The sequence below is a fragment of the Neovison vison genome, chromosome 13, assembly GCF_020171115.1.
Source record: "Neovison vison isolate M4711 chromosome 13, ASM_NN_V1, whole genome shotgun sequence".
Lineage (NCBI taxonomy): Eukaryota > Metazoa > Chordata > Mammalia > Carnivora > Mustelidae > Neogale > Neogale vison.
In genome coordinates, this window is record NC_058103.1 from 140,007,364 (window position 1) to 140,034,678 (window position 27,315).

The window sequence follows — 27,315 nt, forward strand, 5'->3', positions numbered from 1 at the left end:
TGATTAAACAAAGAATGATGTACTATAGTCATCTTCTCGTTTCTTCTCAAAATGGAATTTTGATCATATGGCAAAAAAAAAAAAAAAAGTGTGGTTAAAAAAAAAAAAAAAAGCAAATGATCAAGCAGGTTAAAGTCAGTGAGTGACCAAGGAAGATGCTGTCCACCATCCCATGACTGCCCAGGTTGGCCACTATTTTCTGAATTAAATTTAAGATGGGGAAAATAAAACCATCAACCCATAATAGAGGCCTTATTCCAATCACTAAAAACGAGATTCTCCTTCATGTCTGCGGCTGCAGAAACACAAAGTGGGAATTGGTCTCAGAAAACACCCTTCGGCCACCATCACCCTGGGGGCAGAGTGCCAGAGAGGGGGGAGGAATCAATCTATTCCAAAAAGAGACAATGCAAAGGATATGTAAACAGTAAAACAAATGATCTAGAAACTGGGGAGAAAGATGATTGTAAGACTGGCAGAAATGCCCTGAGTCCTTCCCTTCCCTGAGGGATAATGCAAAATAAAGCGCCCACAAGAATAAAGACAAGTGAACACACACAATACTACGTTCTGTTTACTGTGACCTCCAACCCCACCCATACCCCCGTGTCCCTGTGAGCATTCACACCAGGAGAATCCTCACAACCTTCACTAGATGGCACTGTGTTAGCACCCAAACCCAGGGAGGTCTGCACCCAGGGTCCAGGACTTGCATTCACCAAAACTCCGCATTAGGGCACAAAAGCAAAAGGTGTTTTTTTTCAGACACAGCGGGATACCTGGAAGAGGCTGCTGGGGGTCTGGCCCAGGCTCCACAGAGCTGTCTGGAGGGTAAGGTCACTCAGAACACACCTGCCAGGAAGCCGTATGGCTGTTCCTCAGCACACAACACCAAGAACAGGGTTCTAGAAACACCCCATCTGTCCCCCAATTACAGCTGCAAAGAGGACAATGGGTATCTTTCTAGTTCTAATACAACAGGACCTTTTCTTTTTAAAGAAGAAATATGTAATCGTAAAAAAGTTAAAAAGATAAAAATTAGCCTATTTTGCTATTGCAAAAGGAAAGGAGGTCAGAAAACAGAGGAACAAGACATTCGAATTTTGGGGTAGGAGATCAGTACTTACTAAACACCTGTCACATGCCAGGCTTTTCACACTGGTGGAACCTCTTATATTTTTTGTCTAAGTCACTCTTTCCAAAGAGGAAAATGACTTATCCAACATATTCTTCCTGCAGTGTGCAAATGAAGTTGTTACTGCACTAAAAACAAAGGTCCACCACCTACCTGTGCTGGAAAAGGAGAGAGAGAGAAGTTTGCTAGATGAACGGGTCCTGAATTTTCATCACCTAAAACCCCCCTCAAAAAGCACCATCAACCCTCAGCCTTCAGGCCTCCAGTCAAAGTGATTTTTGTGGCCCCATCATGTTACAATGAACTCCTTCCCAGGACTTTTGCAACACTGCAACATGACCACCAGAGGGCATCAGCAACACAGTGTTCTAGGGCTTCTCTGTCTTCACATCAAGGAAAAGCAGGGTTTTAATGCAAGGGCTCTGGGTTTCCAGGAACTAATGCTGGAGGTTTTAACAGGATTTGAGCTGAGCATTCTTCCCAGGATAAGAGGCCTTCCCATGTCACAGAGCGGTGCTCACCCCAGGCCTAGAAAGCAGGGCTGTTCGCATGAGCACTGCCAGGCTTAAGACCCCAAAAGATCTCCCTGACCACCTTTCCGTCCAAGTGAAACAGAGTCCAAGTTAAACTCTCCCTATGCATCAGCCTAATTATAAAGTAGGAGGACTTAAAATTGGTCACACCATCTTCCCTGTGCTTTACCGATCTAGAAAGGTAAGATCCCCAAGAGTTAATGAGCTTCAGATTGAGAACCCAAAATGAGTATGTGTGTGTGTGTGTCTTCTTTGGTGAAAAATATTACAGCCTGCAGAACCTCCAAGAGAGGAAAAAAAAAAAAAGTGGGAAGGAAATGGGGAGTAGAAAGGAAGAAGTGAGGATGAGGAAAAGGGAAGTAGAGCAAAAAATCAAAATTAAAATTAAAAAAAAGAAAGATGACAAGGCAGGAGCCTGGCTTAGGAAAAGACATACCCACAGGCCACAGGCAGTATCTGGGAGAGAGCAGAAAGGTGGGGATTCTGGGCTTTCCCTCAGATTGCTCAGGAAGATGAGCTCAAGACATTGCCTGGACATTTACAGCATTCTAGTAGGCTCATTCCTAGAAACACCACTACAGCACCCCATGTGTTCAGCAGAAAGAATACGGCTATTTAATAAGGACCGAGCTCCCAAATACTGGACCAAGTTCAGGCAAGGCTAACACACCACATGCCAGGGAATGGAAGGAAATTCATGAGGACCTAGAACACGACCTGTAGGGGGCAGTCTTCTAAATGGGGCCACACCACTAGCACAACCTCATTAAACCTTCTCAGCCTCCCAGGTGCTATTCTTATATCCAGGATGATGCCTACAGGTAGGGCCGTGTCCACGGCAGTGAGTTACTGGCCACCCACTAACGTCAGTGCTTTGGAATGACCTGTAGGCTTTGCTGGGTTTGTTCAGTGCACGTGGCATACACACACACACACACAACACATATTCTGTACAAGGTAAAGACCAGTTGACAACAAAAGACCCTCTGATGCCCACTGCTAAACCTGCCCATTGTTCCGAAGCCTAGAGCTCCCTCCTAATTCTGCCCAAAGAATAATTCTCAAGTGTAAAGTTGAACCAACTTCACCCCAAACCCCATAAAAATCTCAAAATTTCACCTTGATAGTCTATTTTAAAAAACCAGCATTGTGTTTGAGCCAGAGAAATGACAGATTTCGATAAAATGTCCACAGCACTCTTTACATGAAAAAAGTCTATCATCCAGGCCTGGCTGATGATATCATAATGAGGAGAGGTGCTCTGGGGTCTGAGAGCCTGCCCCCCAACTTGTTTTCGGACGGGTCAACCGACTGAAAGTTTCCAATCCTCAGTGTCAAGCCTTGTAAGCTCCTTGTAAGCCTGTTTCCTGGGGGATGTCAGAAATGTCTTTTCCTAGATACCATGACTTTCCACTTTACTGCCCAATAAAAAATATATAGAGAAAAAAATGGCCTTTTACCACCTAATATCCCCAGACATTTTCCTTTCATTTGAGGTCCTATTACTGAAATGTTTCCTAGTCACCGCAGTTGAAAGTGTGAGCTTTCCCAAATTTAGATGACAACTCCTTTATTTTCAATCAAGTTTTTACTCTGCTTCACTAAAAAGCAGTTTCTGAGAGCCAAATTCCAAAATCAGAACATAGTATTCTAAGAGGCAGGTTGGCAAACTTTGGCCCATGGGTCAAATCCAGCCCACGGCTTGTTTTGGTAAATAAAGTTGTAGAGTCCAACCTAATCATGACCGTGAGTTTGCATATTACCTTTAGATGCTAATTCGAACCAAGAATTACTTCTATTTGGCCTTTTGGAAAGCTGCTAACATTTTTGACTTTAGAAAACATTAAATAGTACACCAGATGTGATATAGCACTCTGGATAACTTCTGTCAGTTTCGTACAATGGATTATCGGCACCTAAGAGTCACACTGTCAATGACTCTTCTCTTTCCTCTTCAGTGATGCAGCTCTGTGAGCAAAAAGGAAATGAATCATTAAAATGGATCTAAAGATAATGGCTCTTCTGGCGCTACACCAGCAAGAGGTAAGTAGCTGTCACTGAGCCCTTATGACCCATAAATCCTAAAATATTTACTTTCTGGCCCTGGACAGAACAAGTTGCCAACCACATCCTAGACAGAAAGTTACATAAGCAATGCCGATTACACAACAATCGAAAGAAAATACCAAACTCTTTCCTCAGAGGATGATTCATCAAAAAATAGTTTTTCTCCCTAAACATTCAGAAACGACACTGTGCAACTGACTTTGGTATCCCAGAGCAGTCCCTCCAGAGCCAAGGACCCAAAACATCTCAATGATATTCCAAAGGCTGACCTGTCATAACGGAAAATCATTATCTGGTCCATTTGACCCATCCTGCTTGAGGCTTAAACATTAAATACATGATTCACTATGATTCACTATCAGGAAAACAAAATAGAAACAAACTCCTATGTTTGTAGGTGGAGCATAAAGAGAGGGCACGGGGCGGGGGGGTGCCGACAAACTGAAAGACTGGTGAGGGACCCAGTTCCAAGGTCACGGATGGGGGCACTGACGTGGAACAGAGCACCACGCTCTTCACTGGGCGTCAGGAATATAGGCTATTCTCATTACTATTATTCATTAAGAACTATAACAACACAGGGGCACCTGGGTGGCTCAGTCATTAAGCATCTGCCTTCAGCTCAGGTCAGGATCCCAGGGTCTTGGGATCGAGCCCTGCATCAGGCTCCCTGCTAGGGGAGAAGCCTGCTTCTCCCTCTCCCACTCCCCCTGCTTGTGTTCCTCCTCTCACTGTGTCTCTCTCTGTCAAATAAATAAATAAAATCTAAAAAAAAAAAAAAAAAAGAACCATAATAACACTCATTATCCTTTACTGAGTGTTTTCTATATGTATGGTTCTATGTTACATCTACTTCCTTTTTGTTCATTCTAATGATTCCATTGCCTTATAATGGCATCATGACATCATGCCCATTTTACTGATGGGTAAACTCAACTTCAGAGAGGTTGAGGGAGTTGCCATAGAGGTCCCAAGCTGGGAAATAGGCTGTAATGTCCAAACCTCTCCTTGCCCCACCAAGCCACCGAGGCTATGCGGAGAGCTCCCTCACACACCGTGTCTCTATGTGACCTTGGTAGGTCACATAGTCTCTGGACTTCAGTCTCCAGAATTCAAGCTTCTGTTGGATTGGCCATTGAAGCAGGTAATCTGTATGAGATCCTGAATTTCCAAAATCATCTGAATCTCTTCCGTGACTTTCACCATGGGGTCCTAGGAGAGAAGCAGTGCAGTGCTCATCTCGTGGAAGGGACTCAACCACGCTCGCTACCTGAAGGAGGGAGTGAGTGACCCAATTCTCTTCCCTTTGGGGAGGATGTTTTCCTCTCCCACTACCGTCTTTAGCATTCCTTTTCTTTAAGTTTCTGGTGAATTTACTTAAGGAAGCATTCTATGTGTAAACCATCACTGTGGCACTGTAGGATATATAAGATGAATAAAATTGCCATTCAGCTAATAGAGCTCTTAATACAGCAACTTGGTCATTTATCCAGATAAGAGTAAAAATGTATGTTTCATGGAGGTAACATTTTTATAGGCTTGACATGAGAGAGCACTTGTGTCTGTGATAAATAGACAAAGAAGTGGCATCTGGGGGTGCCTGGGTGGCTCAGTTGGTTAAGCATCTGCCTTCGGCTCAGGTCATGATCCTGGAGTCCAAGGATTGAGTCCCACATTGGGCCCCCTGCTCAGCAGGATGTCTCCTTCCCCCTCTGACCCTCCCCCTCTCGTGTTCTATCTCTCTCATTCTCTCTCTCAAATAAATAAATAAAATCTAAAAAAAAAAAAAAAAAGAAGAAGAAGAAGTGGCATCTGAATGAATCTTGAAGGATATTTCGAATTGTATCAATTGGCTATCCAGCTTATATCCACAGACCTGAAGGACATGTTTCATAGAATAAATAACAGTAATTTGTGGATAATTCAAAATTCCTTTTGTATTTAGTATTTTGGCATATCAAACAGTTCTCTGTATCGAATTGTGTTAGTCAGGCTAATATCAAATTAAATTATGTTCAGAGAATACAAACTAAGAGCACTGGAGAGCAAAGAGGAAACAAGGTAAAGCCTCAGGAAAAGGAGATGTTGTGCCTAATAGAGAACTGAGACTCTGCCCATCAGGAGAAGCTAGTGCTTGTTCTCATGTGCCAATACGTACTGGTGGAGAGCGGTTGCCTGGAACAACGGTTCTCAAGTGTGTTTCCTGGACCACCCGCTCAGGATTGCCCTGAACTTGTTAGAAATGCAAATCCTTGGTCTCCCCGGCCCCACACCACCCAGACTTGCTGAATCAGAATCTCTGGGTGTGGGCCATGTGTGTTTTTATCAGCCCTCAGGCTACCCTGGTGTTCATTCAAATTTGAAAACTATTGGTCCGAAGGACTGTGTTGGATAAAATTCTGATGCTGTGGGTCGCATAGCAATTATCATTGTACTGATAAAGAATGTCAGTCCCAGGCAAGGAGTCAGGACTGGGAGCATGTATGATGGTTGTTCTGATCCCTGTCTAAATCAACAGTGCCAGCTTGAAGGCTACCCTGCCTTGAGGGGTCTCTGGAACATTTCCCTGATCACTAACATAATGCTTATGAAAATCAAGCAGAAATTTATAGAGTCACCATGTAGGAAGGCACACCACACCTCCAAGTACAGAAAAAGAACTGCCTGGGAGAGGGATATTTTCTCAATAATGATGAACTTTCCCAGTAAATAAAAGAAAACAGACAAGAACAGTCACTACTTGTTCCAAAAGATAGAGGTGCTGGAACAGCACAGTTGATGACCTAGATGCCTTACTAGATATTTTATTTGGATCATACTGAGTTTACACAAGATAAAGCCAAAGTCATAGGACGTTTAACTCTGATAAAACTATTCAGAAATGACAATGGCTGGGATGATAGCACAGATGACAGTTTCTCTTTTGTCTCTAAAAGGGCAAAGGTATGGAGCATGAACATATACACCCCATTCTTCTGGTTATTTTCTGATGTGTGCAAAGGCATTGCACACATCAGAAAATAACCATCATCTACTAAGTTTACTGCCATCTACTAGGAATGTGCAGTAAGTGCATCATTAGGATATGTCAAGGGTGGTGGAGTCAGATCACTGGGAGAAAGATCCAGAGATGGTGGGTCCACTGGAAAGAGGGGAGCTGGTTTGTAGAAGTAGTCCAGGGTCTGCACTCATCCCCAAAGTTACAAACTATTAGCAGAGTTCCAAAATTTAAAACAAAACAAAACAACATAAGAAAAAAAACATGTTTTTTTAAAAGGTTTAGAATACTTTCTTCTTTGGAAAGTTAAATACACTCTCCATGGAACACACTTCCCACTCCAGCTAAGCTTTCACAGAACAAGCTCGATAAAGATCTTAGTTTGACAGAAGCACCCATGGGACACTGTGCACATTCAGAGCAAGAGTTGGGATTTTTGTGGGAGTTCACTTCACACGGGTTCATGACTGTTGCCTCAATATTACTTAAGATGTGAAATGCTACCTGATCAAATCATTAACAATAACATAAGACATGGATTTATTAAAATGCATGAGTTTATAACTATAGCACATAAGTGGTAGAACACTGGAAGTCATATGACTGAGAGAAATTATGATTTTGGTGGGAAAAAAATTAACCAAAGAGTAAAAACACGAGAGGTTTTCCACTACTTTGAAATCCTGTGTTTGAGAAAAGACAAAGGGAGAGAGAGAGAGAGATAGTAATTTTGTTTAAAAAAAAATATATTGAGGGTGCCTGGGTGGCACAGTTGGTTAAGTGACTGATTTTTGGTTTCAGCTCAGGTCATGATCTCAGGACCTGATCTCAGGGTCATGAGATCAAACTCCAGGTCAGGCTCTGCACTCAGTGTGCAGAGTCTGCTTGAGAGTCTCTCTCTTCCTCTCCTTCTGTCCCTCCTGCTTGTGCTCTCTCTAAATAAATAAATACATACATACATACACAAATCTTTTTTTTTAAAGATTTTATTTATTTATTTGAGAGAGAGAGACAGTGAGAGAGAGCATGAGCGAGGAGAAGGTCAGAGAGAGAAGCAGACTCCCCATGGAGCTGGGAGCCTGATGTGGGACTCGATCCCGGGACTCCAGGATCACGCCCTGAGCCAGAGGCAGTCGTCCAACCAACTGAGCCACCCAGGCGTCCCACACAAATCTTTTTTTTTTTAAGTTAGAATATTTTATATACCCTGAAAGATGGAAGTCAGGTGAGATCAGATTGACAGATGAATCCATAATCTAAAACATGAGCAGAAGAAAATCACAGCAACAAAAGAGCTTTCAGAAGCAGGGCTGAGTGGGAGAATGTGAGGGCATGTGCCAGGTAAACCGTGGATGCTCTGAGCTTGCAGGAAGCAGATACGGGAAGCAGAAGACAGTCTGAGAAAATATCAGGGTCACCGGTTGGCACAGCATATGTACAGCAGCGGGGTGACCCAGGACCGTCCTCTCCCCTTGGTGCCAAGCAATGATTAGCAAGAGCCCTTGAATGCAAGCATGAACAGTAAACCAGGGAGGAAAGCTTTAAGTGATAGGTGGTAACCAGGAACCAGTGATAACTGGGAGGAATGGCAAGGAGCCAGCCTGAACCACTGTTTCAGCCTGTCAAGTTGTGTGTCCCAGTCCTCCTTGCTAACAGGAAAGACGGGACATAGTAAGCAAAAATAACATCTATGGATGGGGGCACAGGGACACAAAGACACACAAAAAGATGAGCAGCAACATGCCAAACTGGAATAGCTAAGAGATAAAGTACAGAACAGGAGATTTTAAATGTCTACTTAGTATTCTCACACTTAGGATGGTATCATCTCATTTAGGAAACAACCATAGGCTGATATAAAAATTTAAAAAGTGGCAATTAAACACATGAATGGAACAGCACAGTGGTCACGATGGACAAGAAAATGAGAAAGCTGGAAGGCCAAATGGAGGAATTCTCCCTGAAAGGAAAAAGTCATGGGAAGAATGAGAAAGAAAAGCTAGCAGACATTGAGGACAGAGGGAAGGGTCTGGGGGAGACACTCAATTCCTTAGAATAGAATGTCTTTCTTACTTAACAAATGTTTTAAAATACCATAAAGAAAACTCAAATATATTTGCCTGTAAATAAATGTAAAATCTCTGAAGGATAAAAATAACATAAAAATAAAAGATAAGCAACAGATTAAGAGAAAAAAAATAATTAAAAATGGAGAGAAGAAAAAGTTGAAAACTAGACAGAAGATAGAGAGAAACTCACAAAATAAGGCAATATGAATGACCACATTTGTGATCATGATAATCCACAAAGTACAAATTAAAACAAGGAGAGTCGAGACCCAGCCTATGAGATTGCCAAGAACTAAGAACGGAAAAGTGGATACTCGACAGTGAGGAAGTGGGGAAATTGTAAACATATTTTAAGAGAGGGCATATTCTGCACCTCCTGGAGGGCAATTTGCCAGGATCTCTTAAATTTAACAATGTGTATCCCCTGCATCTTGACTTCCATCTCCAGGTTCTGTCCTAGCTGGTGACGACAGTCAGCTTTCATGAAGTGCTAGAAGCCGGACATAGTTTTAAGTACTAAAGAAGTTACTACATTCAGTACTCCCAATAGCCTGTAACAAAGTTAATATTACTATCCTCGTTTTAGAGCTGAGGAAAGTAAGTCACAGAGGGGCCAAGGAACATTTCCTAAATCAAACAACAATAAATGGAGAAGGGCAGGATTTGAGCCCAGGCAGTCTCGTCAGGCTGTCTGCTCCTAAGCACATGCCAGTTTTTGTAGGATATAATCTCATCTGTTTATGAAAACATACTCGAGGTATTCATCACAGTATCATATATATTCCTAAGAAGGAAAAAGCATGGTCAGACAAGAAACAGATGAACAACATATCCTATTATGGAATATTATGTGATATTTAAAAGAAAGGAGATACATTTACATAGAAAAACATGGTCAATCTTGAAGACATCTTTAGTGAAGCATAAAAAAAGCTTCTTGCAGAATAATACAGCCATTATAGTATTTTAATTAAAAATATACATGTGTGCACATGTGTGTGTGTGTAAAGGCACAGAAACAGAAAAAGTGAACAAATCAAATCATGAAGGTAACGGATGTTATCCTGGGGGTGGGGAGTCCAGTGGGATTTCAGGGCAGGAGGGAGATGGAATTCAAAGGGCATTTCCATCTACATGTACGTTTGATGGCTTCATGCTATGGATGCATTCACGTCTTTTCTTATGCATAATTAACTTAGAATCAAAGGAACATTTTCTTGAGCAGTTACTATATGCCAGGCATAAAGCTATTACCTTCTTCTCATCTCATTTAAAACAACTTTATGTGATTATTACTATTATCATTATTGTGATTAATTTAATAACAGTAAAGGACAGTAAGATTCAGGGGATTTAAAAACTTTGCTGCAAAGGCCTTGATACCTAAGGGGTGTAGATTTGAGCTCCACTCTGTTGCAGGAGATAGGAAAGGTGGCCTAATCACATAGACACAAGAGTACAGACGCAGGTGTGCCAGGCTTACCACAGCGGTCCCGGATGACCAGGTTCCGGCCTTCCTTCAGGTGGATGGTGAGGAGGTAGGCAAAAGGACTGGGCAGGTTACTCAAGCCATCGCCGGCTTCCCCAAACATCTACACAGAGAGAGAAGTAGGTTAAGTCTGCTGTTTGGCAATCGAGGGAGAGAATTTCAGAGCCGAAGCAAAAGTCACTACAGAGGCAAATCTTCAAGCTGCATCTCCCACCCCCCCAAGCTTGATGACCTGGCTACAATGATTTATTAGCACATCCTTCATGTTTCTCCCCAGTGGGATTTCTTACCAGAATTCCTGATCATATCTTTGCAATCCTAACTCTGTCCCAACATAATCACACACGTGGTAAGCCAGTATCTGACATACCCTTAAGCTCAGTGATTTCTGGTAGGATTCTTTCTTCTGGAACTCAAGGGGCATCCCAGAGGGAGGGAGTAGCACATGCGGGTTCCACATGTGTCCCACAGACATGGGTCCAGACTCAGATGCAAAGCGGCTTCCTCATTTTCTCTCCCTTCCCACGAAACCTTTCCACCCTGGCACACCTCCTCCACATTTCTGTTCACGACCACTCCACCGTCAATCCGGAGCCCACATATCCGTCGGGTACATACCCCTCCCGTGTCCACATGTGACACACTTTGAGCGCTCTCCCCTTTGCATCATTTTCCTCCATTCCCTGCCCCCACCGTGGTGTCTCCTCCACTTACCCTCAGTCTTGCTTCCCCTCAACATGGCTCACTTCCCTGTCCAGGAATTCATCAACTCCTATCGGCCACAAGGTCGACTCCAAGTCCATTTCTGAATATTTATTCAATGAATCCAACTAAAGTGTTGAACTAGAACTTTGCACTCTAGCTCAAATTTTTGTCTTTCCAAAGAGAAAGGACAGATAAAGTAATTTATCGTTCACTTATTGGACATTCAATTAATCGATTTTGTGGCTGGGTCTCCCTTGACAGCCTTCTTTTGAAAGTTTCCCCCATCCAGTTTTCAAAGCACTTCCGAATGGCTTTGTCTCCTTTACCGTCCCACTCAACTGCCTAGCTGCTCTGTATTTTTAGAAAAATCGGTCCCAGTCTGACAGATCAATAGACCCTGAATTAATCTTTCCCAGCCATAATGTGCAAGGCCTGCCTTTGTAGGTGGATCTGCTTCGGCGTGCTTTAAAAACAGGCAAAGAAATACAGATCCACACATTTGCTAAGAAATCATATTGACTCCAGTGTTTGTTTTTAAGAAACGTCACTCACAGATTGTTCTTCAAATTGTTGGGATGTCAGAGAAGCATTCAGATCGCCACTTTCGCATAGCTTCTGTAAAAAAAGAAAAAAAAAATCCCGCTTTTAAAAGGCAAAATGGTATCAGCCTCCAGGGATAGATAGCCTTTATCAGGTCATTCGCTTTGAGTCTGCCATCTGCGTGGTCAATTTCAAGTACGCAGGCTGCCTTCCCGCAGACGTGGCCAGGGCTGGCGATAACAGTTGGATTCAGTAGAGCCCCTCTGGCTACAGCCTCTGCCAACTTAGTCCTCGATCGGAGGACGGATAAGGCTGACTCTGCTCTACCACCAGGCTGCTCTGCCATCCCTCATTCATTCAGGCTCTAGCGGGCAGGCAGCATGAAGTGGGAGCACCTGAGCCCTTCCACCAAGTCCCTCCTCTGCGGCCAAAGAGAAGTGGGCAGATCACATGCCAAAGACCTGGGCTCATCGCTCAGGAGGGAACATTTCAAAATGTGATCTGGAAGACCTTCCTCCCACCCTATCTTCCAGAGTCTGTACAATCACCAAGCAAAAAGTAAAAACTGGAATTCTGAACGAAAGCTCAGAATGGGAGGGGTGTGGGTTTCCTAACTGAAGATACCCATGAAATGATCCCACAGGGCAAGGAAACGGTGGGTAGTTAGTGTGGGATACAGTAAACATATCCACTGTGCAGGTTTTAGATGCACAGATGCAGGGTCCAGGAGAGCTCTCAGACCCCTTGAGGTGTTCTGGGCTGGAGATAAGGACAGCTGTCTGCACAGAAAGGTAGAGTGTAAGGGACATGAGTTAACGGTCTTCCCGCATTTTGGATATGTTCCTGCCGGGCTGGTGCCTTAGCCAGGGCTGATTTCTTGTGTGAGAAACACGGGATTTCTCCCTCCAAACAAGGCTAGGTAACTCCAAAGTTTCAGGAAAACTGAGGCAGGCGTCAACCTGCAAAGACAGCTTTGATGACCATGAACCTCTGAGGGTAGACATGAGGACCAGGAGCACTGTGGTCACTGGGCCTTCCCATCCACAGTGCTCATCAGGGAGGGCCAAACACAAGTCAGAGATCCTGCCTGGAGGGTAGGCTACCTTCCAAGACATGAACACACACACACACACAGCTTGTGTATGTGTGTGTGTCTCTCTCAAGTAGAGCTTCAGGCAGCAAGAGAATCTGGGTTCCCAAGTAGCAGCCCCCAGGAGATGGGGGGATGTGAGGGGTTACAGACAAGCTGGGGTCCTCTGGTTCACCCCCTCTGCAGGCAGTGACATCATGAAATGCTACAACCAGGCAGCAATGGGCCCTGATCCCAGGATGGCCCGAAGCATCACGCGTCCTCCCCACTTAGAACGGAGGCCCCACGGCTCCTGCATCTGTGGTTCTCACACAGGCCTCTTTCTCCACCCATCCCAGCCCTGATGTCCCTTGACTGTGTATATAATTCATCTTCTCATTCATTCATCGCGATCACAAGGGTGATTTCAGACACTTCGACCTTTCCCCTAGGCTCCCAGCACCACAGCCACTAGAGGCCCCTGGCCCTGGAAGGACCACTGCTGCCCAGACAGGAAAGGATCCCCAACCCTGTGTGTGGGAGACCTGTTAGCAGACCGAAAGGGAGGCACCAGCGGGGCCTTCACTAGTCACCCTCCTCTCTGGCTCTTCATACCTCCTATGTTGCTCTATGTAAAAACACATCCTAGGGTGTGTGGACAGGACTATCTGAAGACCGCGTTAGGAAGACAATCAGAATCTCACTCTACTCCCCCAATTTCAATGTTTGCCCTCATGCCTTTTACACTGCACACTATTATTTCCTGGAAGCTTAGCAACTCTTCCGCCTGATTTACAAAGCCAAGAGAGACCAGACACATCTTCACGGGCAGAACCAACAAAAATCATCTCCTGTCTGATCCTCTGCAGCCTGAAGACCCACTGGTAATGTCTCCCATTTTGCAGTCCCACAAACCTATCACAAACCTACCAGTGTTGGGCTCAAAGTTTCCATTCAGAGTGCACAGTTACTAGCCAAAGATCCAAAGATTGTGGTGGCCCAGAATCTTCTATCGCCAAGGAGAACGGTGGATGGATAGGGGCTTTAAAGCGTCACCCCTCAGAGGGCACATCCAACATGCTCTCCCCCAAACTGGCCTCTCTGTGCTTAATGATAACATTAATTAAGGGACAAAATGAGTCCACACAACCACTGTCACTTACACGCTATCAAACATGAGCACAGAGCTCTTACTCAAATATGTGATAAGTCTTCCACTTACAACAACATGGAAATTAAATGTGAAAAATGACATTAATTCAATATTATGGCTGGTTTTACTCACAGAAAAGTCACAGAACTTAAAGTTATGGTTCCCACAGCCACCGTAACTGTCACACACCATATATACACACCAACGAAGGAAAGTGATCACATAAAGAAGAGCAGAAATGCTACATAGGCACCGAGGACCAAGTTACGGCCGCTGGGGGACACATAACCTTGACTATTCCCTTCCATTCTGCATAGAGACGAAGGTATTATCCACTGAGTAGAAGTTATATGATTTCACTTCTTTGTAAACCTAGTAACTGCATCAATGAGTTCTTCTTTAAAAAGAGCACAGTGATGACTTTCCTCATAGGAATCCCTGGTATCCCACAATCACAAGGATATATTTTTGATGTTCTCAACAAGCATAATCAAGCACTCTGTTTTTTATTTGACTTTTGAAAAGTTAACACACAAAAATTGTTGTGTAGAGCATTACAATTTTTAACCCATGTATAGATTTGTGGGACCATGACAAAAATCAGGACAGAACAGTTCTGTTCCCTGATAGCACTTATTCATTCAACCCCACTGGGGTCCAGCCTGTCTTCCCCATGTAGTTTCACCTTTTCCAGAATATCCTGCACATGGACTCATACTGTATGCAAACCTGACATCTGACATATTTCACTCAACACAATGCCTTTGAAATCCATCCAAGTGGTCCTCTGCATAAATCATTTAAACCTTTTTCATTGCTGAATAATATTCCACTGAATACATGAGCCATAATTTATCCAACAAGTACGGGTTTCAAACACTTCAACCAAATGATTTCCAAGGACTCAGGGAAAGATAAATAGTTTTGAATACCATGAACACTAAATAGTTTACTATGACAGGGGCACCTGGGTGGTTCAGTAGGTTAAGTGTCCAGCTGTTGATTTCGGCTCAGGTCATGATCCGAGGGTTGTGAAACTGAGCCTCGCATCAGGCCCTGAACAGGGCATGGAGTCTGCTTATGATTCTTTCTCTTCTTTTCTTCTCCCTCTGTTCCACCCCACCTCACCACTCATGCATTCCCTCTCTCTCTCTCTCCAAAAAAAAAAAAAAGAGAGAGAGAAAGAAAAAAAGTTTAATATGACAAAACAGTCTAATTACATAGAAACATTAAAAAACACAGCACCAACATTTTAGCGTAAAAACTAGTATAAGGTTAGCCAGCTCTCACACGACTCTCACTGCTGCTGTTTGGGTGAGTGGTTTTGTGCTTTTGGTTTGGTTTGGTTTTTAAAGACACAGACTTTGCATTGGTATTTCCTTTCTACCTAAATAGAAATTGGTGGGAAGGTAGTATATTTTGCATTCTCTTTAGTTGAGAGTCCTCTATCTGCAAGAATGCAGGTTTATTAAAATTCAGCAGGATATGGGAAGAAATGAGCATGGATGGGCCAATGATATAAAAAAGAAAATCTCCCCTACTCACTCACCAAGGATCTTAAGAGCAAAACACAGATGAGAGTAAACATCTTCCTTTTGTGTGCGCAAAGCGTGATCTTGTACAAATACCACCTCCCATGGGGCTCATCGAACACTCTCACCATGAAGCACACACAGGAAGCCAAATTATAAACCATGTAAACAATCGCTGGGCATTTAAACCTCAATACAAGGAGACATAAACCCACATCCCGAAAAGCTAAGTGAGTAAAACGCTGGCTGAGAAGAGCCCTTCTACAGTGTCTGAACAACACGCAAGAGTACGTCAGTATAGCAAACAGTACATGGGATACAGATTTACTGAACGACCGTACCCGCATCTAGGTTCCCGAGAATCGGGACACTCCGCGGTGGCAGCGTTCATACACACAAACACCTACCAGACAAAGGAAGTAGCAAAATGCATGAAGGAGATGGGATGGGTGGACAGACCCCAACGCAGAGCCTGGATACAGTGACAGCATCAAAACAACACACGTGGCGATGAGAGGACAAAATTAAGACATCGGTTGAGAAAAATTCAGGTCTACGAAATAACTGAGTTTATGCCTATTAAATTTGTACACAACTTTTCAAGGGGCTATTGACTGTACAATCCTGGGCTACCTGTTTAGTTCCCCCCCACACAATCCCAAGATTGTTCTCTGTAAGTGATTACCCCGGGATACTGAGATGCAAAGTAGAAGTCACACATGCGTGCATGTCTGTGTGTGTGTGTGTGTGTGTGTGTGTATGTGTGCATACATATATGCTCTATTCAATCACATGTCAGTATAAAGCAGTGATCAGCAACGTCCAACCCACCACCTGTCTCTACAGATAAGGTTAAAACTTTGGAACACAGTCCTATCTATTCATTGACATGTTTATCTATGGCTGATCTCACGATGCCCTATCGGGGCTGGGATGTTGCAACAGAGGCTTGTGGGCCACAAAGCTAGACATATTTATTATCTGGCCCTTTGTGGAAAAAGCTTGCCAACCCCTGGTATAATCAACCTTTCTTTTCACACTCAGTAATATCTGTCCACTCACCTTGCACGCACTGTTTTCACGCTTTTTACCAGCAGGTAGCTTAAAAGAATAATGGTCTCCTTTACACTTTCTTAGCACTTTGTAATTTACAAATACACACATGCTCCTGTTAAGGGGCCCACAGGCTGTCATCAGTATCACCGATGTACGAATAAGGAAGCCGACGTGAACAGGATAATTGGTTGCTGAAGGGAGATTAAAGAGTTAGGCTTTTACTGGAGGGTCCTGGGTCCTCCACTCTTTTCACTGTGCCCATATCCAGGAGAATCCAAAATTAGAATGCCCAGCTCTGTGCGGGGGAGACGAGACTTGGGAGTCAGAAAGACCTGATTTCAAATCCTACTTGTTCTACTTCCTATCTTTGGGTTCTTGCACAAGTTACTTAAAATTCAAGACATGAGAACATCTCCAAAAGGGCCAAAAAAGATACTTACTTTATAGATTATTTGGAGAAAAATTAATTCATTCAAAGGCTATCACTGGGCCAGACACTTTACTAGGCTGCTTGTATGTAGAGGGAACCAAACAGATGTGGTCCCATGAGATAATACTCCTATTGTACCAAGCCCAGGTCCTTATATGTACCCTCTCAGATAGCGATACTGGTGTTGCCTCTCTGTTAGTATTGCTGTCTTTCTAGTATGATTGTTATTAAGGTGGGGGATGTGTTTAGGAAGACTGGAGGAAAAAGCTCAGTGAAGGTGGTCAGCCAACCAAGTCCCTTCCTTCGTTCCAACCATCCCTTTCCCTCTGATACTTTCATCACAACAGAGCTAAGGGGCTGGTAATGAAGTCTCAGGACAGTGCCCCCACCCTTTCCAAGCACAGCTCATCGACCTGTGCATGCTTCCTTCGTGGCTCTCCCCCAAGGCAAAGCTTCCACTTACTGCTATTCCCAGTGTCTAGAGCAGGTGTTATAAGCAGCACCTGTATACTACTTACCCCTGCCTGTGAGCAACACCATTATTGAGCCCAAAGGGATCCTTCTTAGCCCACTCTTTGGTACCCCCAGGTAGCCCTATGGTCTCGCAAGCTTGCCCAACAGAAAAGGAAAGCCCATGTGATGCACACAGCCTCCAAAGTAACTCACATCCCCAACCACTGTCCCCTCACACTGCTGCCCTGCTATTCCTGAATCACACCAGGCACTCCTCTGCCTTCCCGGAGCCTGTACACTTACTCTTCTCTCCTCTAGAGAAGCTCTTTTTCCAGGCACCGACACACCTGAATTCCTTGCCTCCGCTAGGTCTTTGGGTAAATGCGACCAGCCCAGAAGAGGTCTTTCCAGTCTTCTCTGTTCAAGAACTCCAATCACCTTCTCTGCTTTGTTTTTCTCTATTACACCTGGCCCTCTCTGAACATATGTGTAGTCTGCCCCCATTGGGACCAGGATGAGACCTCCTTGAGAAAGTGGATGTTTGTTCGGTTGATGGCTGTGTTCCTGGTGTCTACAGCAGCATCTGCACATAGTAGGCACTCAACAGAGGAGAAAGGAGGGAGGAAAGAAGAAGAAAGAGGCCAACCCCACGGAAGACCCTGGAACACGGCTGACGTGCCCATCTCGTGGACATGGTGATGGTGAGGAATGATTCTGGAGATAAATCACTAACAGTACAGAACACGTAACTGAAAGGTAGAGAAATTCATGTACCTGTTCAGTTGTGCCAGCTGTAAGCTAGCTCCTCTGTACTGCTTTGTCACTGTGCTTCTTTGTGGTCACGAAACTGAAGCTCTGTGGTTGCCTGGTAGTGTTTCTGGAAACCTCCCGGTAAGGTAACGTACTTCTCTAAACCACTCAACTTATCTGCATAAGCTAGCACCAAAGCTAGTTATTTAAAACCTCAACTGCCAAATGAAATGTCAGGAAATCCCCAGTGGGCGACTACATGGACAATGTGGTGGTAGGAGGCAATAATCCTTTCATTCAGGATTATTAGTCGCTGAGCACAACAATAAGGCCATTCAACCACTATAATTATCCTCGCCTTTGAAAGGCCACAGTGGACACACAAAAATAACCACCTTCCTTCAAGGGGCACCTGGGTGGCTCAGTCGACTGAGTGCCCACCCGGCTCTTGATTTTGGCTCAGGACATGATCTCAGGGTGCTGGGATCAAACCCCGCATTGGGGGATCCGCATTCAGCATGGAGTCTCCTGGAGCTTCTCTCTCTCTCTCTCCATCTTCCCTTCCCCCTGCTTGTGTGAGCTCTCTCTCTAAAATAAATAAATCTTAAAAGGAAAAATCTCCCTTTGATTACCAACTTTTTTAGATCAGCGGCTCTGAGTCTTCACATTTCCTTACTCCTGATGTACACAGAGTTTTGCACTTGGATTCTGACCGTCCTGGATTTAGATCCTGGCTCTAACACTTACCTTGATGATGTTAGGTAAGTCATTAAACCTTCCGGACCCTCATTTCATTCTGGGAAATGTAATGGTAGAAACCACTATAATAACTAATAAATACAAACATAATATGCAAACCATGTCAGGTGCTTGTGCCCTCAACCTATTTCTGAGCTAAGAGCCTTTCATATTTTTATTGGCCTCAAAATTTTGTGAGAAACTCAGCAACTTGGCTTATTCCCTGCCTGAGTTGGAGTGGATGTGCCCTCCCTCTTCAGGCCCTTTACTGACCACCTGCTACATGACTCCTCCCGAGTCACCTCACCCAGAGATCCAGCACAGATCAGGGGCCAGGACCACCTCAGATCTTCGTCATTGTCTTTGTCAAATCTGGGCCTACGCTCAACTCCACCATCAACACCAAGGAGGGGAACCACTGGCAACTTTCTGTATTTTCTAAATACCTGACTTTATAAAGCAGAAGAGAGTATCTTATAAAGTACCAGGGGAGGAAGTGAGAAGAACAAAGGCAAGGGGGAAAAAAAAGAAGAAGAAAAAAGAAGCTACTCTACCCCTGAGTCTCCTTAACCATATTTAACCTGACACTTAGGAATTCCTTTAGAGCCCGCCCTGCCTCCCCCAGGCCTCCATGGATCACCACCTTCCCCAACCCAGAGGAAATTCATGCAGCCCCACAGTACGTAGCATGGCCTGTGGCTTGAAAATCAGCTGTGGAGAAACATGAGTCAATATATTTCACGTAAGGGCCTCTGGGTGGCTCAGTTCGTTGAGTGTCCAACTCTTGGTTTTAGCTCAGGTCATGATCTCAGGGTCGTGACACTGAACCCCATGCAGGGCTCCACGCTCAACATGCAGAATCTGCTTGAGATTCTTGCTCTCCCTCTCCTTCTTCCCACCACTTAAATAATTAAATATTTAAAAATGTGTGTGTGTGTATATATATAATACGTATTTTTTTCACATAAATGAGATGTGCAGAAAGCTGGAATGGAAAGAAAAAAAGGTCTGGTGTCTGTTCCTCAGGAGCTCCCAGTCTAATAAGAGATGCTGACTTCAAGGGGCACCTTGGTGGCTCAGTGGTAAAGCCTCTGCCTTTGGCTCAGGTCATGCTCCTAGGGTCCTGGGATCGAGTCCCACATCAGGCTCTCTGCTCACCGAAGCCTACTTCCTCCTCTCTCTCTGCCTGCGTCTCTGCCTACTTGTGATCTCTGTCTGTCAAATAAATTTTTTTTAAAAATCCTTAAAAAAAAAAAAGAGAGAGAGAGAGAGATGCCAACTTCAAAACAACCAATGAAAATACAAAATGGTGGAGGGGTTTGGCAATAAAAAAAGGTGCCCTTTACCACCTCCTATCCCCAAGTTTTGGTGATGACAGCAAGCAGGATAAAACTGTAAGACCACCTTTCATCCATCAGAGGCCAGACAAACAAAGTCACGTAAAGGAGACAATCTGGTTGCCGGGCAACCATGTGAGGTTCTCAGCCTGACTGAAAGTGATAATTACACAGCTAATCAAATAGTGTGTCAATCCAAAAGAGGACAAGGTCATGCAAGAAGACCTGGATGAAAGTTTGGACTTACTCCTGAAACCTATGGAGGGAAGAGAAAACCCAGCCCACAGGACTCTAAGGACCTTGGCTTCATGGCCTAGGCAGGTTGGCATGTGGGCATCATGTCATTGGCCCAACCAAACAAAGTGTGAGTATGTCAAGTCCTCATTTGGAATTCAATCGCTATTGGGAGATGGATGGCTATCTATACCATTCAGTGTAGAACCTATCCATTCTCTTCTCAGGGATTTGTGTCCACAAAACAGTCTCCTGGTTCTTTGTGACTTGTAATGTAGGCTGTCTTCAGGGAGCCAATACACCCAACAGGTTCTCTGAAGTATTTCTAGGCCCTGATATGATTATTGCTCACTCCACTTTTTTTTAAATTTTTTAAAAGATTTTATTTATTTATTTGACAGAGATCACAAGCAGGCAGAGAGGCAGGCAGAGAGAGAGGGGGAAGCAGACTCCCTGCTGAGCAGAGAGCCCAATGCGGGGCTCGATCCCAGGACTCTGGGATCATGACCTGAACTGAAGGCAGAGGCTTAACCCACTGAACCACCCAGGTGCCCCCTCACTCCACTTTAATAAAGTTGATGCTCATTAAGATTTGACTTCCCAAATAACTTGACAATAATGACACAGTGAGCTGCTTATATCAAAATAAATATGAGAGTCTACATAGTATTTAATTCTCATTGCAAATGAGTCACCATTTGTCATTTCTAGCTCAGTCTCATGGGTATTGAGTTATCATGAGTTGATACTCTGAGCGAGATGGCCAGTGGACAGTTAATACAGGTCTTGGAAGCTAATGATCTTCTCAGGGTCTTACTCACTGACACCTTTGCCAACTACCCATTTGCCTTCCCTTCTCTACTCCCTCTATTTGCTCCAAACCCTTTCTCCCTCTACAGATTTCTACAGAAAGCAGAATGAGGTTAGTGTTCCATGACAGCAAAAGTGACATGCTGTGTAAACAAAGGTAGGGGGAAGATACAGATTAGTCAGGAAACCCAGACAGGGAAAAGAAATTTTCAGCTGGGCTTTGAAGGATGAGAGAATTTATGTGAAAGGAGAAGACGGATGTGAGATGGGTCACTGAAGATTACAGAGACCATGAGAAGCAAGAAAAGGGGAACAGTCTAACATCCTTTCATGTCATTTCAGGGGTGTCACCTGGTGCATAATGGTGATGTTGCCAAGAAACAAATGTTTGTATCTGTGAGAGCACTTCAGAGAGACAGAATTCTGCCAGAACAAGTTGTGATCAGGTTTCTGTGGACTATCCAGTGTGGTATGAATCTGGGACCCAAGAGAAAAGTCTGGAGAATCCTCTTCCAGCAAATGCATCCTTTACTCTAAAATGACTTTCTTCCACTTTGGTCTTAGGGATGGTTGAACACCACAGTGAGACTATTCCAGACTTGACTATTTCAGACTTCCATGTGGCCTTTACATTCTCACATTCCTTTTTCCTCTTCCCTCTTAATTTTTTTCTTTGCTTCACATTCCATTTCCCCTAAATGTAAGCCCGTGCCTCACTTCATTGCTGACCCTGACAGGAGTGGGGAGAAAACTGGAAGACACTCAGCCAACATCATTATCTGGGGTGTTATCCCACTGCTGCAGGTTCAGCCTTGAAGTTGCCCTTGGACATAAAACATGGGAGACAAACATCAATGGGTACTTGAACCACAGATGTTCCTTGCTTTACCCCCCCCCTGCTCTGGAAAGCTACAGATAAAATCAGCCACACCAAGAATACTCAGCAAACTTCTTATTGTTCTTGTGGTACCCCAATATGGTGGAAGGAGCTCAAAAGGGGGATAGGTAGAACAATGCACTTGACCACATGTGATCCCATAGGCCTGATTAGCTACAGCCCAGTCCACGCCAATCCTTTCTTCCCTCCTCATTGCTTCTCCCATTCCATGAGAGTGATAGTGACCTTCTACTATTTATTCAGGAAGAAAAGAGATAACCTGTATCCTAGATACAGATTCACCAACCCCCAAACTCACATGACATGGATTCACCAGAACTTCCATCTTCATTGAAAAAAAGAGAAGAACACATTCAGATTTAAGGCTAGTATCAGACTTGGGCTGAAAAGTCTACACCTGTCTAAATCTCTCTGTTTTCAGTGAAATCATATAGAAAGAAATTTCATTTACAGTATGTGTTTCTTTCCAAAAAATCCTAAACAAATAAATAAAGAAGTTCTGACTTTAATGAAATCATAAACTGAAGAGAACTTACAATAAAGACACTGATAAATACTGTATGAACCTGAATGGATACATTACTATCATTGATTTCCTCATATATAAATAGTGATTGAGCATATGCTCTGTGTCAGACACACAGCAAGGCCCCAAGAAAACAAAGACAAATTAGACATGACTCCTAGAGAGTGGCTAACTTCTATACCGTTTAATAAATTCTAGATCCTCAGGTAGTGGGAGAAGCCTACCCAATATGGTGGAAGGGAGCTGAAAAGGGGGATAGGCAGAGCAATGAACTTGACCACATGTGATCCCATAGGCCTGATTAGCTACAGCGCAGTCCCGCCATCCTCTGCAAACCAACCAGATACATAGCACCCAAGCGGCCATGAGAGGATCAGTCTCAGTTTCTACCTTGTACGTCCTAGGACATGAAAAGAGAAGCAGAAGATTTGTATTCAAAGTAGAGGTTTGGGGACACCTGGCTGGCTCAGCTGATGAAGCACATAACTCTTAATCTCAGGGTTGTGGGTTCAAGCCCCACGTTCAGTGCACAGATGACTTCAAAATAAAATATTAAAAAAAGAGTTTGTTTTCTTTTAAATGGGTGAGTTAAAAAGCAAAATTATTTAAAATAATTTTTTAAATTATTCCAAGAGTTTTGCATTTAGCCCAGAGAAGAGAAAGTAACTACTACCAACCATCCATTTACCATCCATAAACAGCCCCTCAACACAGACCACCCTTCCTAGCACACATCACACCAGAAAGTTCCTCAAACATCTATGTCATGGGCAGCAAAATGCTCACCACCTCCTTTATTTATTTATTTATTTATTTATTTGGCAGAGAGAGATCACAAGTAGGCAGAGAGAGAGAGGAGGAAGCAGGCTCCCTGCCGAGCAGAGAGCCCGATGCGGGACTCGATCCCAGGACCCTGAGATCATGACCCGAGCCGAAGGCAGCAGCTTAACTCACTGAGCCACCCAGGCGCCCCTACTCACCACCTCCTAACCATCCCACTCACACTTCAGGTTGTGTCCACCATATTTCCTCACCTATCAAATATACGCCAGCTTGCGCAAGGCCTCACGTCCTGTCACAATGCCTGTCCGTCCCCATGTACTGATATCCTCCAACCACCAGGCTGCCAAGAGGCAAGGCTTAGATGTTTTGTACAGACAGTTCCAATATCTTCTTGCTTCTTATGCTTCCTTTAGAGCTACACAAAGCTGTCTCTTAATGCCTCGTAACTTAAAGGCAGGGTCACTTTCCTAACCATCTCTATTTCTAGTCATGACCTTTATGGTGCCTGAGTTAGAGTAGGTACTCGAATATTTATAGTCAGCAAAACAACTTCACAGAGTTAACCTTAAAAAAAAAAAATTGTTCTGGGGCCACCTGGGTGGCTCAGTTAAGTGTCTGTTTCTTGGTTTCTGCTCAGGTCATGATCTCAGGGTCCTAGGATTGATCCCCACTTGAGGCTCCCCACTCAGCGGGAGTCTGCTTGTCCCTCTCCCTCCCCTCCTCCCTCCATGCTCCTGCTTTCTCTCTCTCTAGCTCATAAATAAAAGTAAAATCTTTTATAAAAAACTAATCTTAAAAGAATTCTAATCTGAGAGTGTTAGCCTACCAAAGCCAAAAACCCACCCATTTTCTTCTGATCAGTCAGTATCCAATTCTACATTGGATATAATTACCCCCTTCACACCAAACTATGAATTATGAATTATGTTTAATAATTCACCTGATTTATATTTTGATTACTGGAAAAACATATTTCAAATTTATAAACAATGGTTAAAAACTGTAACATGGTTACGAAAAGAATTTCATAAAAGTAAGTGGTAAGGAATAAGATAGTTAAGTCATTGAATGGTTAATGGTGACTTATCATCAAGTTTCCAAAGGAATCTGGTCACAATGTACTCCAGATATCCAAGATTCATTCCATAATGGCACCCAAATATATGACACGATTAAATATAAATATATGACATCCCAGTATATAATAGTCTTTGGTTAAATAAAAAAAATTTGGTTGAATAACAAAAATCCCAGTTGAAGATTGAGGTTTGTATACAATTACAACAGAAACCTAGAGTCTCCATAAAAAAAATTCACTTCTTCCCTCAAAGCTGCTTAGTGTCATTGATGGGGTACTAAAAAACAAAACAAAACAAAACAAAAACTGATTAAACCAGTCACCATGATTTACTAATCTGGGGACTGAATTTATGTTAAACTTGTTCTAGATATACAAGATTTTCTCATATTTGTATTTGGCTATTTTATCTCATCGAAATACTAAAGCATTAAAAAATCAATGAAACCATAAGAATTTGCATCCTTCTGTTTCTTTTTGTTTGTTTTTTTTTTTTTTAGAGAATGTAAGTGAAGCTGTCCACAGGCAAACATGCACACGCGTTCACAAGCACACACAAATGCACACACATACGAGAGAGACTGGAGCAAGTTCAAACTCTCTGACAGTCAAACAGAGACACACATTCATACATTTCTTAGGAAGATGAATATGCAGGGGTCTCTGGGAGGCTCAGTCAGTTAAGCGACTGCCTTCGGCTCAGGTCGTGATCCCAGGGTCCTGGGATCAGGCCCATATCAGGTTCCCTGCCCAGCAGGCGAGTCTGCTTCTCCCCCTCTCTCTGCTCATTCTCTCTCTCTTTCAAATAAATAAAATCTTTTTTTAAAACAAATCAGTTTATTCTCTGATAGTTTTTGAAGTCAGAAATCTGAAATAGGTCTCCCTGAGCTAAAATCACTGTCTGCACGAAGAGTTCATTCTGGAAGTCTGGGGAGACTATGTTTTCTTTTCTATCCCAGCCTTAGAGCCACCTGTACTCGCTGGTTCATGTGTCCTCCATTTACCTTCACAGCCAGCAACAGGACATCCAAAAATTGTACTCTGACTCCATGTCTTCAACCTCCATCTTCCACATTTGGGGAACACTTTTCATCTATTTTATTTAATTATTTAAAAAAATTTTTTTTTGAATTTTTTAAATTTCTTTTCAGTGTTCCAGAATTCATTGCTTATGCACCACACCCCTTGCTCCATGCAATACGTGCCCTTCGTAATACCCACCACCAGGCTCACCCAACCTCCCGCCCCTCCAAAACCCTCAGGTTGTTTTTCAGAGTTCACTGTCTTTCATGGTTCGTCTTTTTTTAAAGGAATATTAACATGCATTTTTGCTACCATAACAGTGAGCAGTGGTGGAGACACACACACACACACACACACACACACTCACACACACACTTAAAGCAAAAAGTTCGAGGAAAACTTATGCTCTTAATTTCTTTGCCAGGAACATGGAAAAAGGAAAACTCATCCAATAGGGCTTTTAATGCCTTAAAGTATCCCAGAGAGGTTATTTGTAATAGTTTTAAAATACATAGAGGTCAACCCTAAAACGAATGGGAACAGTGGGTGCAATCAATATTACCTGAATTTAAATTCTTATAAATGACATTCTCTCCATCCAAGTGAACCACAAAAATAACTCCAAACCAAATCTTCCAAGGGCAAGGAGTACACATAGAGAGGAGAAAAACAGAAGAAGGAGCAGGAAAGTGCCCAGCCCTGGTCTCACCTCTGGCTCTTCCAGGGCCTCGTCTCCAGCCGGCGTCTTCTGCAGCAGATCCAGGATGCCATTGCCGGAAGGCCTCCTGTCCTCGGCGGGAGAGGCATAGGCCTCCTCGGAGTCCGTTTCCACCACACGGAGGTAGCCTGCTTCTTCCTGGCTCCATTCCAATTCCTCCTCAGACTGTTTCAAGGAGCTACTGCTGCTCTTGGGCAAGATCCCCGCCGTCGACAGGCTGCTGGGCACCGAGGTGTAGGATGACTGGGGCCCAGAGTAAGGCCTGCCCTCTGGGGCCAAGGCCTCAGCCTCCAAGAGGTCAGGGACAGACAGGCTGAGGCGACGGTCCAGGGAACGCCTTGCCCGTAGGTCTAGGGGCTTGTTCGGGTTCTTTTTCACCCTCCTCTTGCTCAGGTTGATTAACAAAGGCCTGGTCCGCTGTTTCAAAGAGCCCCAGACGGATGGTTTATCCTCCATGGCTGCCTGAAGACCCAGGAAGTCACTCCATGAGAGAGCTCCTCTGTGTGGGAAACAACCGCAGCGGCTCCTAGAAAACACCATGTGACGAGAGAGAACACAAATGAGCCTTCTCGGTAGTATATAAGCACATCGAAGTGTAAGATGTGACTGGAAAGTCTCACACGTTCCACTAAGGGACTGAGATGGAAACATTTGGTTGGTAATGTTTACAAATATTTTTAAAGCATTTTTTAAAAGATTTTATTTATTTATTTGACAGAGATCACAAGTAGGCAGAGAGGCAGGCAGAGAGAGAAGAAGAGAAGCAGGTTCCCTCCTAAGCAGAGTGCCTGATGCGGGGCTTGATCCCAGGACCCTGGGATCATGACTTGAGCCAAAGGCAGAGGTTTTAACCCACTAAGCCACCCAGGCGCCCCCCTTAAAGCCTTTTTAAGGCACTGAATTTTTAACATTTTTGTCAGAGGAGCCATAGAAAAATTCTAGTCATGAATGGAACTGTGAGGTTGATGTGAAAAGAATGTTTCATAAGAAGACTGCTTTCTCTGACTTAGTTCACTGCATTTAATGTCCTCCCTCCTGGCTCAGCCATGTTGTTGAGAATGGCAGGATTTCCTTCTATCCAGATGCCTAACTCATATCTGTGTCTCACATTTTTTTATCCATTCACCCCTCAATAACCACTTAGATTGTTTCCTCATCTTGGCAACTGTGAATAATGCTAAGGTGAACAAG

The 27,315-nt window shown here is 43.7% G+C and overlaps 1 protein-coding gene across 1 annotated transcript in view; it reads right to left on the reverse strand.

Moving 5' to 3' along the window:
- The window catches only part of MCTP2 (multiple C2 and transmembrane domain containing 2), a 187,500-nt gene extending 160,850 nt beyond the window's left edge, over nt 1-26,650 (reverse strand). Inside the window, exons 1-3 of the mRNA XM_044232181.1 lie at nt 26,116-26,650; nt 11,549-11,611; nt 10,286-10,394 (exon numbers count right to left, since the gene is read on the reverse strand). Of these exons, the coding sequence (XP_044088116.1) occupies nt 10,286-10,394; nt 11,549-11,611; nt 26,116-26,580 (637 nt within the window). The 5' untranslated portion in view covers nt 26,581-26,650. The remainder of the gene's footprint in view (nt 1-10,285; nt 10,395-11,548; nt 11,612-26,115) is intronic.
- Nucleotides 26,651-27,315: the final 665 nt, after the last annotated feature.